Source organism: Haliotis cracherodii, unplaced genomic scaffold (assembly GCF_022045235.1).
Source record: "Haliotis cracherodii isolate W230 unplaced genomic scaffold, xgHalCrac1.p SCAF_18, whole genome shotgun sequence".
NCBI lineage: Eukaryota > Metazoa > Mollusca > Gastropoda > Lepetellida > Haliotidae > Haliotis > Haliotis cracherodii.
Window position 1 is genome coordinate 18692827 of NW_027266273.1, and position 17874 is coordinate 18710700.

Consider the following 17874-nt stretch of genomic DNA (forward strand, 5'->3'; position numbering starts at 1 on the left):
CTAATGTTCTTATTCTGTAGACCTAGACATGTGAGGTCGACATATGTAGGTGAGTGTGGTCGACGCGTGGACGTGTGAGGTCAACACATTTAGGCGTCAGCAAATATCGGTTCGTGTCTTACTGTGGCTGAAGATCCTGGGCATGAAACACGTCGTTGTAGCTTCTCCCAAACACATACGTGGCCGAGTCTTCATCAGGGATCCTCATCTCGGGTGGGTCGTATCCTCTGATGTACCTGCACTTGGCCACCTCATCCCACATACCCTGCTTCTCATCGTTGTCGTCCACACTTCCGGTCTCATCTGCTTCCGGTCTGTCGTCTCCGTCTTCTTTCAAACCGGGGATGACCGGCAGGGGTGCTGGAATGGACTCCTCGCCCGTTTCCTCATTGTAAAACATCACACTCACGCCACGCTGCTCCTTGAACGACTTGGCAGATTTTGAATGACTTCCGCGTTTTGTCTTTTTACCGAATGTACGTTTGGCCTGTGTATTAGTGTCTGTACCTTTCCTTGATCGAGCAGACGCACCTCTAGTTGGTTCGTGAATCACATTCAGGCTAAGAGAATTTACAGGCAGAGACCCCCGCCTAGGTCGAACCTTGTTAAGTTTTGAGCCTTCCGCCATGGAACTGTCTGTATGCATATGACTCTTGTTCTTCGAGGTCATCATGTGGATACCTTCAGTTAGAGCTATGGTTCCTCGTCGTTTGGTCAGCCGACTATTAGCCCCGGTATTTTCTGCAACGGGTAATGTAGACTCCAAGACTCTGTTCCAACTCTCGTCTGGTCGCTCCTCAGATAGATTCAGGGCTTTTCTCATGAGCTGCTGAAGGTCGCTCGCCTCCTGTGTGCTGACCGCCACTGGCTCTGACTGCCGTCTGTTCAGAAGGCGCGAGGCGAGGGGCAGGAAGCTGGCGTCGGGCTCCTGGATGTAGGGAGGGGTTCTGCTAACGTTGGCCCTACCCGCCGGAGGGAGGATCAAGTATTTTGAAGAATCTTTATTCAAGTTATGCTGACTCTTTTTGTAGGTTCGAGGACTCCCCAAACCTGCAAATAATTAGGATGAAGTTTTGGGATGACATTTCAATTAGACTAATAGTATTACATAAAGAAGAAACATCTATTTCATTCAAAAAATAAGGATATAATAAAAACATCCAACGCACATTATATTTGTATGAAGACATACCTACAGTAAGACAGAGCCTGTCCATTCCCGTTACACTATCAATACTTCATTTGTTTCAAGGTGAGAACCCCAGGCAGGAAAGCGACACACAAACAAACAGCAAAACGTCTTGTAAACTGCAGGGCAAAAGAAAGTATACACGCATGTTTCATGGTGGATACAAAAGGAACAAACAAAAATTGTTTATTCGATGGTGATGTATTTAATAAGGCTATCCCAGTCGTGGTTTTGGACCTTACGTTTGGAGTGTTTCGGCGACTGTTTTCAACCTAGTGACTTTTTGGTAACGTTTGTTATACTTTCTTTTGCCCGGCAGTGTATTTACATTTTTACGTTTTACATCGAATGTTACATTGATGACGCCTGAGACAGCGATGCTTTCTATTACTGGTCTGTCAACACAATCGTTGCTCCTCCAAAATGTAGAAATGCCATATGCCGTATCATAGACGGTCAGCTCAGAATGGGAACCGCAACCTTGATTTTAAAACAACGCAAGAAACCTGTTTAATTACGTTAAACTTCTGAGATGGAGATTAAAAAATATATCAGTTTCTTACAGGCCGCATAAATTAGATTAAACACAAAACGACCCCATGCCTTTAATTCAACGACAATGTAAAATAAATACGCAAAATTATTTCTGTTTGCATAGTAAAGTGTATACCTACGTTTGACAAGAGTGCAACTCAGCTGGGGTATGTGCTGATACTACTTCAGTGGCGTTCAGAATGCGCACGTGCCCCCAGTGCTATATACTCTCTAATCCACACAACCATATAATCTCACTCTCATAGTCTTAATCAGGTCAGTTGCGGATAATCTATTAATCCTCATCCTTCACACCAATTGATCAATTCTATTATTTTGAAATGACGTTAATACATGTACGTGTTTTTCCTAGTTCACATGAACCACAACAGCGAACAGATAGTCAAGCGTCAAGGAGGATCTATTTACTGGGCGAGATCATGCGTGTAACAATGGGATGAGGGTTGAATGTTGATGTACTGAGTATGTATTTGTATATAACGGAATACCAGTGGGTCGGACAATAATCTTGTATTTATTCCGGATCACCTCTTTAATCATGCGCACCTTCATGGCTCCACTCATTAATGTTACAGTAAACCTAGAGGTCGGCAAAGTTTAGTGTTCATATACTGACTCATGTCAGAAACGCTTCGTGATATTTACATTGTCCAAGGTGAATATTCTAGCCATAGAGTCAGATTACTGAGTGAGTGAGTTGGGTTTAACGCTGCTTTTAACAGCCTTTTAACAATTATATCACGGCGTGTCAACTTCATGTAGGAGGAAAGCCCGAAGTGATGCAGGTGTTAGACGTCTACCAGTTCGGTGGATTCCACGAGCACGGGTATGGTGCTGACAAACCTAGAAACATAATCGGGGCAAACCCAAGGGACACAACACTGCCCAGCAAATTGCGGTGCCTTAGGTGACTGGGGCTCCCATGCCCCCCGAATCAAATAAGTGTGTGTGTGGGGGGGGGGGGGGAGGGGGGGGGGGGGATCGGTGTTGATGATGCAGGTATTAGACTTTACCACTTTGGCGACACCCACGAGCGAGCACGGGTACGGTGCTGACAAACCAAGGGTCATAATCAGGCGATTCCGAGATTTAAACCCAAGATGAGTGAAAACCTGAATACTTGACCTCGACGTGAGGTTTGCACAGCTGCACAGAGACATGGCAGACCAAACTGCCTCTCATTCATAAGGAATATGTCGCCCTTCGTAAAGAGGCTAGTTAGATCTGTGTTCATTTCACTTTGTTATGTTAACATCTAAACATGTTCAGGGGATAATACACAATGGTGTGCACTTTGTTGAGAACATGTTTAAAATGTTTAGGTCATGGGGGTGTTGTGTTAAGGTGGTGTTTAAGCTGTGAGAACATAGCTTATTTCATGTGTTAAGACCCTAAACGTGTGTATTCTGTTCAGGATTTAAACACATTCTTAAACATGTTTAGATCTAAACATGTTTTGTATATGCTTACATTCTAAACATATGTTACAGTGTACCAGATATAACATCGTGGATCGTGGTAGGAACTGTGTGCGAAATGAAAGACACCAGTGCATGTTTTGTGACAGAGGGACATAGTCTGTTGGCCTCTCTCAGTGTGCCAAGGCGTCACAGATTGTGTCTGGGTGAGGTGAATTTGGTTTTAACGTCGTGCTCAAGATTTGTGCACTTATATAGCGACTTGCATTTCAAATTAGTGCTTTATGATATGCTAAAAGGTGGGGAACGGGTAGTCGTAGGGAACAAGGACACGAAAACTGTTGATTTAAAGGTGAGGTGAGGTGAAATGGGGTTTAACGTCGCGTACAAGATTATTGCACTTATATAGCGACGTGCATGTACGTGTGTGTGTTTGTGTGGCTGCTTGTACTAGTCCGGACTGATGCCGATTTATAGTGCTAGCTCACTGAGATACCATGGCGCAGTTTAACATGAATACCCCACTCAGACACAGTATACTGACTCCGAGCCGACCAGTCCTTGTTTTAGCCCCTTAATGCCGAGCGCCAGACAGGGTAACAACAAGTACCATTTATTAACGTCTTTTGGTATGACACGGTCGGGGATCGAACCCAGGACCTTCCGCTCTCCGGGCGGACGCTCTACCACTAGACAACGGAGGCGGTCTGTTGATTTAAAGATCCTGTACAGAGTATATCAGGGTAATCTGTGTTGTTAGAAAAACTGGACCATTTAATACTGGGAGAGTCTATCAAATACTACAATTATATCATAATGATCTCAAGGGAGTATATAACAGACTGTCACAGCATTATGATATAATTGGGGGCGGTCGGGTAGCCTTGTGGTTAACGCGTTCGCTGGTCACGCCGAAAACCCGGGTTCGATTCCCGACATGGATACAATGCGTGAAGCCAATTTCTGGTGTCACCAGCCGTGATATTGTTGGAATATTGCTAAAAGCCCAGTATTAGATTAAGTACTTCCAAGACATCTGTGCGGGGAAATGACTGGCGCTGTACTAACTAAAGATCTCTAAAGAAATACATTCACAGGTAGTGACGATCCACTGGACGGTTCATATATCTTTTACCGTGTTGTGAACCAAGAGTTATAAGCCCGTTACACTATTCACTCCTTGTAGACATTGATCGCCAGGCTATATAAGAGTGCGCCTTTATGGTTGACTATAGGTGTCTGCGAGGGACATGCGTCATGCTTGTATTGTTGGCACTCAGTGTGACATTCCTGAACAACAAGTCACTGACCTGTCATATGACATCGACACATGTTGATCGGACCACTGAATAAGGTATCCCTGGTTATGAAGGATCATTATCCGATCAGATTGGACCATGCTCTGGCCCTCTGTTTGGATAGAGTGTCTGCCCGGACAGCGGAAGGTCGGTGGTTCGATCCCCGGCCACGTCATACCAAAAGACGTTAAAAAAGGTTTGGTCGCATCCATGTCAGTACCCTGCATTCACGTCGCTATATAAGTACAAACATTTTGAACACTATTTCACCTCACTTGCTATAAAGTATTTTTTAGTCGAAACAATTACGTTAAACGTGTTTTTAGAATGAAAATAACTCTGATCTCTGTGTCAAGTGGCCATACATATAATTGATGTAAAGTGGGAAATCGGGGCCTTTTCAAGTAAGTGTATAAAAACGAAACTTGGCAACAAAACGACCATCAACAAGGAATTCAGAATAATCTCTCTCTCTCTCTCTCTCTCTCTCTCTCTCTCTCTCTCTCTCTCTCTCTCTCTCTCTCTCTCTCTCTCTCTCTCTCTCTCTCTCTCTCTCTCTCTCTCTCTCTCTCTCTCTCTCTCTCTCTCTCAAACCTCACCTTTCCCGAGATCTGGCGTAGACACAGACTGGAGACTGATCAGCTCACGTTGCAAGTCTCGAAGACTCTCGTCTCGTCGGTTACAGATGCTGGCCTGCTTCCGGTCCAGGTCATCCATGTGCTTGGCTAGAACCTTCTTGGCCGCATGATGTCGATTAAAATCCCACGACATGTCTGAGATGAGTGCCAAACTGAACTCTAAATTTGTAATGCATGCGGTGTATCGGCTTTAAATGTGAAAACAAAACAAAAAGAATGGGCCAGCTTGCTTTAAGTGTCAGACAGTAGTTTCTCTCTATAGATAAAACAGGCGTATAATGCGACAGTTGATCTTATATCAAGGTCGGGGCAAGCTACGTGACGTACAGGCGTGACGTTTGTTATGCTAGAGAAGAACAGAGGGCAAACCCCATGGCCTGCCACTACACGTCAAGGTGCCTTCAATCCAAGTCTACCTCGTCCTCTCCAATAGTAACACTTCTACAGTTTCATGAAAACGGCAAATGGACCTCACACTTCGAATACTCCACTCTTGTATGAAGGACTGTCCAATTCCTATCACGGTAAAGTCCTTCTACAGAGCTCTAGAAGTATACATAGCAGTGTCGCGATGAGTGTGCGAGGTTAATTGACGCCCCACGAGTCATCAAAGGTGGGGATCTTCAAGTTCACCCCACATCCTCCGAGGTGAAAATTTGTCTGTTCACAAGGTCATCTCTATCGTTGACAGCCCCGGCTCACAACTATCTAACGTTGTAATGCTCCTCAATACCACCATAGAGAGAATCTGAAAATTGCCGCTTACCCTCCGTGTCAGTGAGACTTTGTATAGCAGCATTCATTCTGGACAAGTCCGTCTTTGAATATGTTTCTAAATGGTGACTGTTGACATGGACAATACCACGCGTCCATGGCTTGTTGATTTGGCCACATTATCAGCGAGCCTATTGGAAGTCAATTGTCGCTTTAATTCAGAGCGTATAACACACCACAACGCTCGCTTTCACACAAGCTAAACCTTTCAGCACCTCAGGTGTAACATATTCAAAAGGTATATCATAATTTAGGAGTTTACATTGCCTGTTTTGGGGCAGAGCAGGGTACGATCTCTACATTTAGGTTTGATGTATCGTTAATTGTTATGTGTGCACTTACCTTGTCACGGAGTAAACAAGTCTTCGGTCGCTTCACTCCACTCAGACCCTGGTGACATTAATGTACTGTAGATTGGATAACAATTTTATACAAAGAACCTGGATTGAAGCTCCTAGTATAGCAATATCACATATTCCTATTTTTTAAACGGTAGACAGTTTAGAACTAGGTAAATATATATAAGTGAAAACAGAACACAAGAAATCGATCGCGTAAAATAAACATTGAAGTTAATGGTTTCCGACACGGTGGGCAAAGGGTCATTTTGTGAGCTTAACTTCGTACGGGTCCTCATAATGCGTTTGGGTGTCTCTCACTGTTTCACTGCATGAACCTGAAAATAATTGTCTATCATTCAAGCTATATAGCTCATACAGAGGAGACAACTCGCCCCCAGGGTAATACTGTCTCCCTATTCAAATATCTATACGACTAGTCCCTTATATTTATTTTAACACATGTGCTAATATCAAACTTACGAAACTTGAGTATAATGTTAGAGTATTTTTAGTGATTTTTCTGGTGTACATGGTGTACGCTTCCCTCTCACAGTAAGGTCGTATCAATTAGTGTTCTGTTTTACTGTAATTGTACATATGTCCTGTGTGTGTGTGTGTGTGTGTGTGTGTGTGTGTGTGTGTGTGTGTGTAATACAAAATGGAAACAGACTCTGATTTGTATTGTACTTCTTGTTAACATGGTCGATTGTAGCAATCTCATCAAGGTCAGATCCTTATGTTTGATACCCCTCACAGTCATGATCTGACAAATTTCCCATACGTCACTTCAGATGAACTGTTAGCACTTCTGAACTCTGTATCTCAAAAATGAACCTAAACGGGCAGTTCCGAATGTAGAATATCGGTCGCGCTGTGGTATCGACATTTTACACACCGTTATTTCGGATTGATATAACAGCAACACTCAAAAGTATGGAAAAGTATGGTATCCTAGAAGGGAAATTGTCTCCTTGTAGCTCTTACAAAAACAAGCAAAATGTAACTTATCCTAAGCGCGACTAATTGTCCAAAAATGTTTTAATATTTTTTACTGAAGGGTGACCTTAGACTATTATTTTGATAACGATCACAGTTATCCTAGAAATTTGTACAGGCTCCCGATCGTCATATTTGACTCTTTCGCTGATGGACATGGGCGTTTGTAAGCACTGAAATGTAATACCCACCTAGCTGACTTTCTATATTTGCATATTTGTGAACATGACTGAATAAATTCCATCATTATTGTACACTGAAGACATTACTTGAAGACATGAATTACATACTTTATTAACTGCATCTGTCATATATTTAGTAGTAGTAGTAGTAGTAGTAGTACAACTCAATGAACAGCTGCTTTCACTTATCTTAGTGTTTAGTAGTAGTAGTAGTAGTAGTAGTAGTAGTAGTAGTAGTAGTAGTAGTAGTAGTAGTTTTGTTTGCTGAGTGGACACAAGTATGGTTTCATGGATCGCGCACTGACGTTTCCAGTTTCATGTTTCATTCGGGTCTCCGGGCTTATTCTGTTACCTGTATACTACATCGTAGACTAACATCTAGTCTCTGAAATGAACATATTGTACAGAAAAAACAGGTGTTCAGTTATCTTAATAAAATATAATAAAAGGGACCCCAAAGACTTTTCAGATACTGATACTGCTGTAATCTAGACTTGCCAAACATTATAGACTTGCATTGGCTGTATTTGATATATTTGCATCAGGGTCTGTTTATAAGACAGACTAACAACATCGATAAGCCATTGGATTTGATCGTCACGATATGGCTGAAATACTGCCGATGTGACGTTAAATATTAACTCACTCACCATTGGATTTGAGGAGCTGAGCCGTTGATGGTCAAAGGGAGGTAACTTTAAATCGTGTTTACTATTTGCCATTCGTGACTAACTCGTGTTATTCCGGGACAAGCCGAATAGCGACTCGTGCCCCTCTCGTGGCCATTTTCGCGACTGGGTTCCGTCTAAGCGCAAACGGGCATTGCTAAAAGAATTGTCAACTCGTTGCGTCATGATTCACGTATATTTGCCTCATATATCATATACGTTCCAGATGCCATTGGGGACACATCGGGACTTACAGTATTATACAGTATGGCTGTACACACTCAACAGTATCTTGGGTATTTTTTTTTTAAATGCAAGACATATGTAAAATAAAAAAATATTCCTGATGGATACTTTGACCTTTCCTATTGGCATTCTGGTTGGTTTGTGGTATATTCGCGCATAACATTCATCGATAGGGGGACAAGTCTTCTTGCAGGTTACGGAAAGGGGCGAGTGGTGACGAATGGAGGCGTTGACTGAAAAAAACAAAAGCATCTCAGATGCCCCAATCTTTCCTGACACGGAGTTTATTATTTATATATGTCTGGCAGTTCTTGATTTACCCTCACCACACGTGGATACACCTGTACATCTGCAATTTCCAACATGAATTCAAAAAAGATAACAAATGCCAGGTAAGTTCTCTTTTCCTCTAGCCCGGTGTTTTCCAAACGAACACACACCTCTGGTCTCGTTTTTATCACTCCACTGGAGCAAATTTGTAGCATTTTGTGTGTTTTATAATACTTAATCAGGGTTATGGAGACATTAGGTACGTGTTATTATTATACAACTGAAACTGCTCCAGTCTATAATTACAAGTGATTTTCACCTCTATGTCATGTAAGTACCCACATATATCATGTATTGAGTAAAACTACATGTATAATAAAAGTGAGAAACCCATTTCCATATTCATTGGAAACCGAAAAAATAAGAAAAGAGTAAATTGTACGATTCCGACTATATCATGAGCATGTGTTTATGAATCACGATCACATAGTGATGAAACCAGGTGTTGAATTATGGAAGTCTATTTGCCCACCTACGGTGCACCGAGTGCTGCTGCCTGTGATTCCATAAATTTATTCTTAACAGATTAACCAATCTTCTTCCTTAAAACACAATATCATAAACAAGAATATGATTCGCACGCACGCACACACATAGGTTAAAATGTTTAATGTTTTTTTTACACTGGTGGGTAAAGCGATCGCTCGTCACACGCCCTTGTTCGATTTCCCCCATACTTGGTGTGTCCCCCGCGGTGATATTGAGTGAATAGTACGAAAATCAGCATAACACACTCACACTTACTGTGGAATAAGGAAATGGATTGACAATACAACTAACTATTTGAGGAAGCAAAATATTAGTATGCAGAAATGTATAACAGTTCATTGCTGACATATATCGTATATGACGTATATCTGTTCTTGCACTGATTTTGAAAGATTTATTAGATCTGACTTGGCGAGTTGGTTGAGCAGTGATCCCAAAATTAATCCATTCCATTCAACTTCTATTTTGCCTTTTGTGACGAGTGAGTTCTGAAACCCCTTCCGATTTTTGTGACTTTTCCACCTGAGAAAAGTTGTTCCTGGAGTCGAAAATATCACACCTCATTCAACTGTTATTTAACTCTGTATTCAAGAGCCCAAAGAGTCTCATTTGCATCACTACTCAAGATTATTTTCCTACAAATTTGTTTTTGACATCATAAGTTGTAGCAGGATCACGAGGGGTACATGGGGTTTTATTCTTCCCGCGTTACGTTTTATACCATGAGCCGGAGGCCCGAGTGATCTTGCTACGATTTTTTCATACCGACATGTTTAATTGTGACATCGTAAAAGAATTAACACAAATTCAACATTGATTGAAAACTACTACTATGTCAAGTGACTGGGAATGGAGGACCTAGGCAATTGTCTCTGCTTCTCAGAAATTCACGTGCAGCCTGTATTGCTCGTGGCGGGGTATAAGAGATTTATTCCCCCGCTGAGAACTGTATTAACCTCCAAAGCGGGTTACGCAGTATTTGATGAAGATCACGTGGACCAATCAGATCTCATCATTCTGACATGGAGGTATGATAAAAAGTTTGGATTTGGTTTGAGATTAATTAATCTTGACGTTAGGAGACCGTATGCTTGAGAGTTGTTCGGTCTGATGTCATCGTATCCCAATTGCGTAGACTAATGCTTATGATGTCAATAAATGGATTGTCTAGACTCGATTATTCATAGGCTGCCGCCATATAGACGGAATATTGCTGCGGAACACAAGCACTTCGATGTGTATTTACATTCGTAATTAATAACCCATAACACGTGTATGTCCCTCCTCTTCAAGCATCGCCTGTGTTTTGGGATGGTGAGGTTCGCTAAATGCAATGTTTATTCCCAGGAGATTTACCATCTCAAAACACACTCAAGTAATTACCTCTACAATGTTTTTTTTATCGCTGCACTCGGCAATAATTTTTGACTGCGGTCTGTAAATCCAGTGATTGATATTGTGAGAAATGATCACGCCGTCTGAGTACGTTGAGGCGCCATCAACAAAATTACCGAACCTGACCATCCCATCCATTAAGTCGCCCCTAAATAGGAATACACAGGGGGACTGGGTATAAGGGCGCTTTGGACAGATATGTATTACAGCCTGTCGGCTTGATGTCGGAAAAAGGCCCGAAGTGATTCAGGTTTTACATTATGGTGTAACCAATAAGCACTGCTGCTCACAACAAAGAAACATTATGAGTATAGAACTCACATTGAGTTGTTTGGCACGCCTAAGGGACGAAACTCTGCATACCGGACTGTGGCGCCGCCTTGCCCCCGAGTGACCAAGGAAACCACACAGGTCAATACACGATACCCATCCCATCTTTTAGCGCCTTCTTTTTGATTAAAAAGAGTTGTGTTTTACATAACATCTGTTTTCACAGTGTATAAAATGTGAGTGTGTGTCTTTTTGTTTTTCTCTCCTGTCAGCAATATTTAAGCTACATCACCTACATCTAATCTTTACCAGACAAACAAAGATTGATATGAGCAGAGTCCAATGCAGCCTTATTCCACACCTAATCAGAAAAAAGTGTGGGAGCCATTTAGCAGTACAAGAACAAGTTACTATCTCATGTGAGTGAGCCAACTACTGTCATCAGTCTCACCAAAGTACATCCAACCCCAAACACCTCTTCCCAAGAGCCTATGTACAGGTAGCTTTTTTCCACTGTAAATACATGCCATTAGCAATACTTCAGCAACACCACAAGGGAGGCACCAGGAAATGTCTTCACACACTTTACTCAAGTGGGGAATTGAACCCAAGTCTTCTGTGTGAACAATCAATGTACATCTAATGCTAAACTTACAATCAACAACAATTAGTGCATGTTGCTTGTCACATCAAAGCATACATTTTCATGACTTCATAAATAAATAACAAACACAGAATCAACAGGCAAATAAATTTTACTAGAGCATGGGAGTTCCAGAGTGGGCTGACAATACTGAGTCAACGCAATACAACATGAAATAGATAACCCAGACTCAACTGTAGAATAGCTGAACTATAGCACACACCCTCCCACCAGGGTCACAGCCACCATTGGAACTAGGCAAAACTAGTAGCTGAAAAACAGCATGGGTAGGGACAATCCTAACTGGTCTCTAACATACACAGATTCTCTGTGACAACACCCAGAGGTCATGCAAGTAGAAACTGATGATCTATTGGTAACCTCCTCACAAAGTGAAAGTTTGTATTAACCAGAAAATTAAAAGAACAGTACCCTTGGACCATAACGTAGGCTTTAATGTCAACGTTCTAAACATTGTTGAGATCACACTTGTTTTTTTAAATAAATAATTTACTGGTGAATAGGTTATCAATAGATTTGTGTATTCTCGCTGATACCTCTGACCAGATAATATCCTTCCCTTTCTGTCTGCCTACATCAACAGGTACTGAAAGAGAGTTCTCAACCAGCTTCACTTCTTGGTAGATTGAGTCACAAGATTCATACTCATGTTCACACAATAGTGTCTGCCTCGAGTGTCAACAAGGACTCTAATTCCTCCCTAACAACAGCTACAAACAACAACAATAATGGACACAATATCTTGTACAAGTGTAAGCAGACAACTTGGACACAGCAAGAACAACAACTAAGAACTAGGTAGCACTTTCTGACAATTTTGGCACAGGTAACCTCTGAGTGTGATTGTCCATCTCTGTGGAGTCACAGGACTAACAGCAATCTAGCCTTCTGACACTTGCATGTAAGAAATTGTCAAGAGGTTGTGTCATTTAATACTAATTCATAAAATGAACTCTGATCAAACCAGAGAGTCATTCTTATCCCATCACGATGCTTCACTCACAGGTACACTTAACTCTAGCAATGACAGATCCCAAATAACAACGACAAACTCACTGTGTTAGAGTGTCTCTCACTGAAAGGGTTAACTACAACCAACTACACTATGTGCATAGTAGGTGAACATGGACAATACTTCTATATGTAAACCACCGGTATGCGAGGGCAACTCAACAGACAACTGCAGACATGGTATGAACATTGGACCTAACACAAACAGGATAGCATGTGTACTCAAAGTGTAGAAACCTGGATGAAATACAGATAAGCTTGATATTTTCAAGTTAATACCTTTGCAACAAACTTACCATACCAAATTAATGTGAGTTTTCGAAAGTTTAGATCAGAGACCATATACTATGGTGTCTGTTTAGACAACTGACTCCTTTACATCTGTCCTTTCTAAAATAAAGTTCTGCTTAGCAACTTCAAACCCTTCCTGGAGCAGAGATTATGCCTCGACAAGAATTGTGATAAATTATCATTACCAGATGAACATGGCTGCAAATGACTACACTAAAAGCCTATGGGAATGGCTTGCATGGTTGGCTGGCAACGTGGCTTGTAACCCTGGTGAGGAAGGAGGCGCCTGGTGTTCAACATACCGTTACATCACAATGCAGTCACACAATGCTAGGATAAGAAAACATATCAAAAGTATGGAGGTTGTCAGCGACGACAGGACACAAGTAATGGACCACTGGCAATCATCACACAGGTGGTAGGGTTGAGGGAGAGAGAAATTAGTTCTATGTACAGTGGGAGGGAGGGAGGAGGGACAGAGAGACTATCTGTACATGAGATCTCATGCTACAATACAGTACCCAAGGGTGTGAGCTTGACTGCCAGACTTGGAATACCAGCTACTCTCCATACACTGGTTCACATCACTGTACAGAAGGAACGTCACAATCAAGTGAAACTATCACAATCTTTTGTTTTCACTTGTGTTCGGTAACCAAGTACACTGTACTCCCTTACAACCCAGGACACTTAGGTTCCATGTATCTGCAATTCGAGATCACATCCAAGGGTCGCATCAAAGCTACATATCAAGACATATTTTCTCATAAAATCTTTCACTGTCATCAACAATCAGATCATAATGATTTAATGAACCTGCACGGTACATTACTTAGCCTCTCACATATGGATGTCACTAAATCCCCCAAGAGTCTAGATATTTCTTGCCACATGTGAGTAAAGACATTGGGCACACACCAGTCTGATACCCCTCTTCATATTTAACTGTGATCTTGCCCATTGTAACAACTGCTCTGAAAGTCTCACAGACAGCAAAAACCGATAGACCCTATCTACTTGAAAATAATATTTTCCACAACGCCTTTTTTTCTTCAGAAGTGGCACATTTTGAACCCATCTAAGAAAGGGTGTAAGAAATTATCAATACCTTTGTATATTCCCTGATCACCACCCTGTGCTCTGTCTGTACAATTTCCGTAACATCATGCAGAATGAATGTCTTGTAATTTACTGTATACACTGTGATTATCTAGAAAATGTCACCTGCAGATGACACTTACTCAGGAGTACCTCTGGTGTGTGTTGTACTGGGTCAGTTCCTACAACAGCTCAACACAGAGCATGTGATCAGATCTGACCAGTCTCACCACGTACAGAACTCCTCTTTTATACTTGTAGAACTTGCTGATTCTTGTTAACCAGTTTAACAATTTCATCCCAATGACTGGTTTGATAACTACACACAGTATGTGTAACAATACTATTAATTCTTTTATCGTGTCATGTTACAACTAGTTGTATATCATATGGTGGACTTTCAAATTTGTATTCAACATGTTGCCCGTCTCTAACATTCACTGTAGCCCAGTAGAATATTCACAAAGAACTCAAAAATGGAACCTATCATTTTGTGTGTCATAAACAAGGCAGACTTATTCTGCCTCAGTTGAAAAGATTTGTCCCATAAACGGTTTTCAAGGATAAACTAAATATATACTTGCTATATGGCGAAATACTGCCCATGCAAGGTTAAAGTTTAACTCACTCACTGTTTGCTTACAAATTGATGTTCATTTCAATGATACCATGCACTAGTAATTGTGACTGTTGAATTTTGGTCTCACAAAAAATTCCTGCAATTATCTTGTATCGACCAAACTGCAGAAATATCCGAACATCATCCACAAGTTGGCAGCATAGGAAAATTAAGCTTGTATTTTGATAATTGAGCAACTCTGTTATTTAACGTTGTCTATTACTGGAAGAGCTGATGTAGCATGATGAACGTATCATTTACTCACTACTAAATGCATCAAAAATACTTCTGAAAGTCGTTCTGTTTGTCAAACAAAATTTGTCAGAATTTCATAACAGCCAACGCTCTTTTGAAATGATTCTAATGGGTAAATCTAAAATATATCAATAAAGTAACAAACTGACTTCAATATAATAACATTTTCAACAAGTGTAAATATGAATCACTTGATCAACATAAAATTACTCTGGTGGTGAAGGTAAATTGACATATTTTGATAAAATGTTCTGCTTCTTCAGCAAGTTGTGGCAGACCAGTCAGCTAATATGCCAGTATCAAACAAGTTCTGAATGAGGGTCAGTTTTTGTAGTTTTTTGTTTGAATGTATGTTCAAGAAGTATCCAAACACTTTTGGCTATGTTGAACCATTAAAACAGTGAGTTGCTAAAACTGAAGTAACTGCATGATGATCAAGGTGATAGCATACTTACAACAAATAGATTATAAAATCACTCTCTTTTGTTATCTTAACAGGTGAATAAGAGCAGCGATCCCTGCCATCATAAACAATCAGTATTCTGCACCAATACAAAGCATAATTTAGAAAAATAATGACAAGAAATGTCACTCTAATAACTTATACATACTGTTTTAGGACACATTTATCTCAAAAATGAAAGTGATTGAATTTGGAAAAAATGAATGTCAATAATCAAAGTTATTTACTTTCAACAGTCTCAGCTGTTTCAGCAAAGAACAAAGAGGCTTAATAAAGAAATCAATAAGTAAAGTTTTTAAAGTGTGTGTATTCGATGTTCTCCCTATTGCTATCAGCAGTTCTATTCTCAGATTTTACCTTGACACTGACGGTTAGGAACACAAGTGTAAATGACAGGAACATTGCAAGTAAATATTGCACCAAGAAGTCACAAGTCCGGACATACATTGTAGTGTGCAAACCAACAAGAGATGAAGGCATAAAGTAATCAACATACTCTAACTCCACTTCTCCACAGTCCCAAACCAGCTGCTGTTTCTCATCATGATACCTTCATATGAGTAGTTATGATAAACTGAAAGTGCAACAGATAGATACAAAAGTGCTTCTGACAGGCATCTTTCAAACTTTATGAATTACCTCCCTTTACAAGGGTCAAATAATGGCCAAGCCATAGAATTTCAAAATGTACCAATTTAAACAATGATTGTTTTAGACTGTGGAGAGGTGGTCACATCTGTTCCTACCTGACTTCAACCCTAAACATGGGGCCAGCAAAACAACAAACTTGTCATAAAATTTCACAAACACAATATGAACTGATATCGAATATTCCACATTGGTTGGCTGGCTCAACCTGACCCATGTCTGAGAACAGAGTTAGGTAAATAAGTGTATTTGGTTGACAAGGAATGAAACACATGGCTAATTATGTAGCCCAAGACTGAGGTACATGTGGCACATGGGACAGCAGGGGCTGTGCAAGATTGCATGCTTCAGTGTCCAGATCAGTTTCATAGTCAGACAATAGATCCGTATTCCAGACTGGTGTGATAAAACAACATGATGCTCAACAGTCAACTATACATAAGACATACAACAAAGTCTCCAGTTGGCTACATTAACATACACATCATCACAACATTAAGTGCAAATTCATAGTCGGGATAGATTTAGCTCATGGGATAGTAACTTCTACCAATATGTATTTGCATCCACTGAACAAAATCAGATTTAAACTAAAATCCTGCCTGACAGCAATGAACGTTTCAAAATGATTCAGATGACTTTGGATACACTTTTAAGAATTAAGGCCTTAACTATACAATTTGTTCAAAAAGATGACCAACTGCTGAGCACTTCAACACATTAATAATCTGACCAAGAAGTCTGGCTTGAACTTCCTGGTCCAGCAACAGATAGTACATCTTGCACAGTCCCTGTAAAGTGCCCTACAACTGACTACATAACTGGTGCGTACATTGGTGTGAGTTTCACTGGGAGAATGTAACAACAGACTACAGGAATGACTTGGTGCTATAATATATGTCTTATGGATGTACCAGGTGTAATTTTGTCTACTGCTATCAACACACAATGTGCCAATTCTAGGAAGCCGATTCTTGTGACTCTATGCTCATCCGACACCAGATCCCAATCAGTTGTTATCGTCAATAGTCTACAAGTAATTCATCTCCATCACAAGTATTGTGCCTCATAAGCCAGTTACTACACAGAAGACTGACAAATGCATGAAACACACAATCTTTCATTCTAATGACATCGTCTCGTAGTTGTTTTACATTTATATGTACTTGAAATGTGTCATCCGATTCTTTAGATCTCAGCTGATCTCTGAATAAAACACTTTTAAAAATTCCTATAAAAATAATGATCTTTCTTTTATCTTAATGAGACCTGATACGCTCATGTCTCGCAGATGTTGACCTTGTCTAATGACCTTGACCTGCCCACAATCCCAGTTCAGGTGACATGTCAAGGTGAGGCAGCTTCTCCTGTATTTCACTATATTGCTAAAACATGGTGTTTACAACTGTGATATGGTAAAATTTGATTGTTGTTGTTCCCCGACTGATGGTTGTCTGTACGCAGGTACGAAATTGCCGGCCGGCGGTGCAGACGATAGTGCCTGTGGCGGTGGCAGATGATGTGAAACTAGAGATAGGCACCCTGTGACAACAACGATGACGACGACATTGCTCTATCAGATCTCCAGGTCGAGGTGAACTCACACGCCCAACAGGGACAGGTCACTCTCTGCAACACAAGGTGAAAACATGATCACAATAAGGGGGCGAGTGAGTTGGGATAAAGACAATTTGAATAGTCTTTCAATAATATCATCACCCATCAGTTTAATGAGGAAACCACCACAAAGTGATGCAGGTGCTAGATTTATTAACTTTCTGAAATAAGGGATGTAACCTTAAACAATGTGCCATCTGTACCCCAAAAACATGGATTCAACTTAACCCTAAAAGTGTGTAATCACATACAGAAATAAGATACTATTACTTGCACAACTGCTTATGGAAAGTTGACGGGGAAGAAGACTTCTGATAAAAATCTGAAGATTTTACAGTGTGATGACAGGATTTATTGCTATGATGTAATGGAGGTTGGACATTAGCATAAGTTACATGAATTCAATATAAAAATATATG

At 40.7% G+C, this 17874-nt stretch overlaps 2 protein-coding genes across 11 annotated transcripts in view; both read right to left on the reverse strand.

The window, feature by feature from the left end:
• On the reverse strand, positions 1–5299 carry LOC139465356 (uncharacterized). The gene is made up of 2 exons (XM_071247060.1): positions 5060–5299; positions 1–1050 (listed from the first exon to the last, which is right to left on the reverse strand). The coding sequence occupies exons 1-2, from the start codon at positions 5229–5231 to the stop codon at positions 119–121; spliced, it is 1104 nt and encodes a 367-aa protein (XP_071103161.1). The 5' UTR covers positions 5232–5299; the 3' UTR covers positions 1–118.
• A 6229-nt stretch (positions 5300–11528) lies between these two features.
• The window catches only part of LOC139465845 (cAMP-regulated phosphoprotein 21-like), a 71701-nt gene continuing 65355 nt past the window's right edge, over positions 11529–17874 (reverse strand). For all 10 annotated transcript variants that reach the window (XM_071247796.1, XM_071247798.1, XM_071247797.1 and 7 more), the window contains one exon: positions 11529–17467. In XM_071247796.1, coding sequence (XP_071103897.1) covers positions 17461–17467 — 7 coding nt within the window. In that variant the 3' untranslated portion in view covers positions 11529–17460. The remainder of the gene's footprint in view (positions 17468–17874) is intronic.

Excerpts from the sequence above, each read along its gene's own strand:
- LOC139465356 (XM_071247060.1), bottom strand. The coding sequence starts at position 5,231 with ATGTCGTGGGATTTTAATCGACATCATGCGGCCAAGAAGGTTCTAGCC. Across the intron at positions 1,051-5,059 it reads TACGCCAGATCTCGGGAAAG|GTTTGGGGAGTCCTCGAACC; the intron begins GTGAGGTTTGAG and ends AATTATTTGCAG.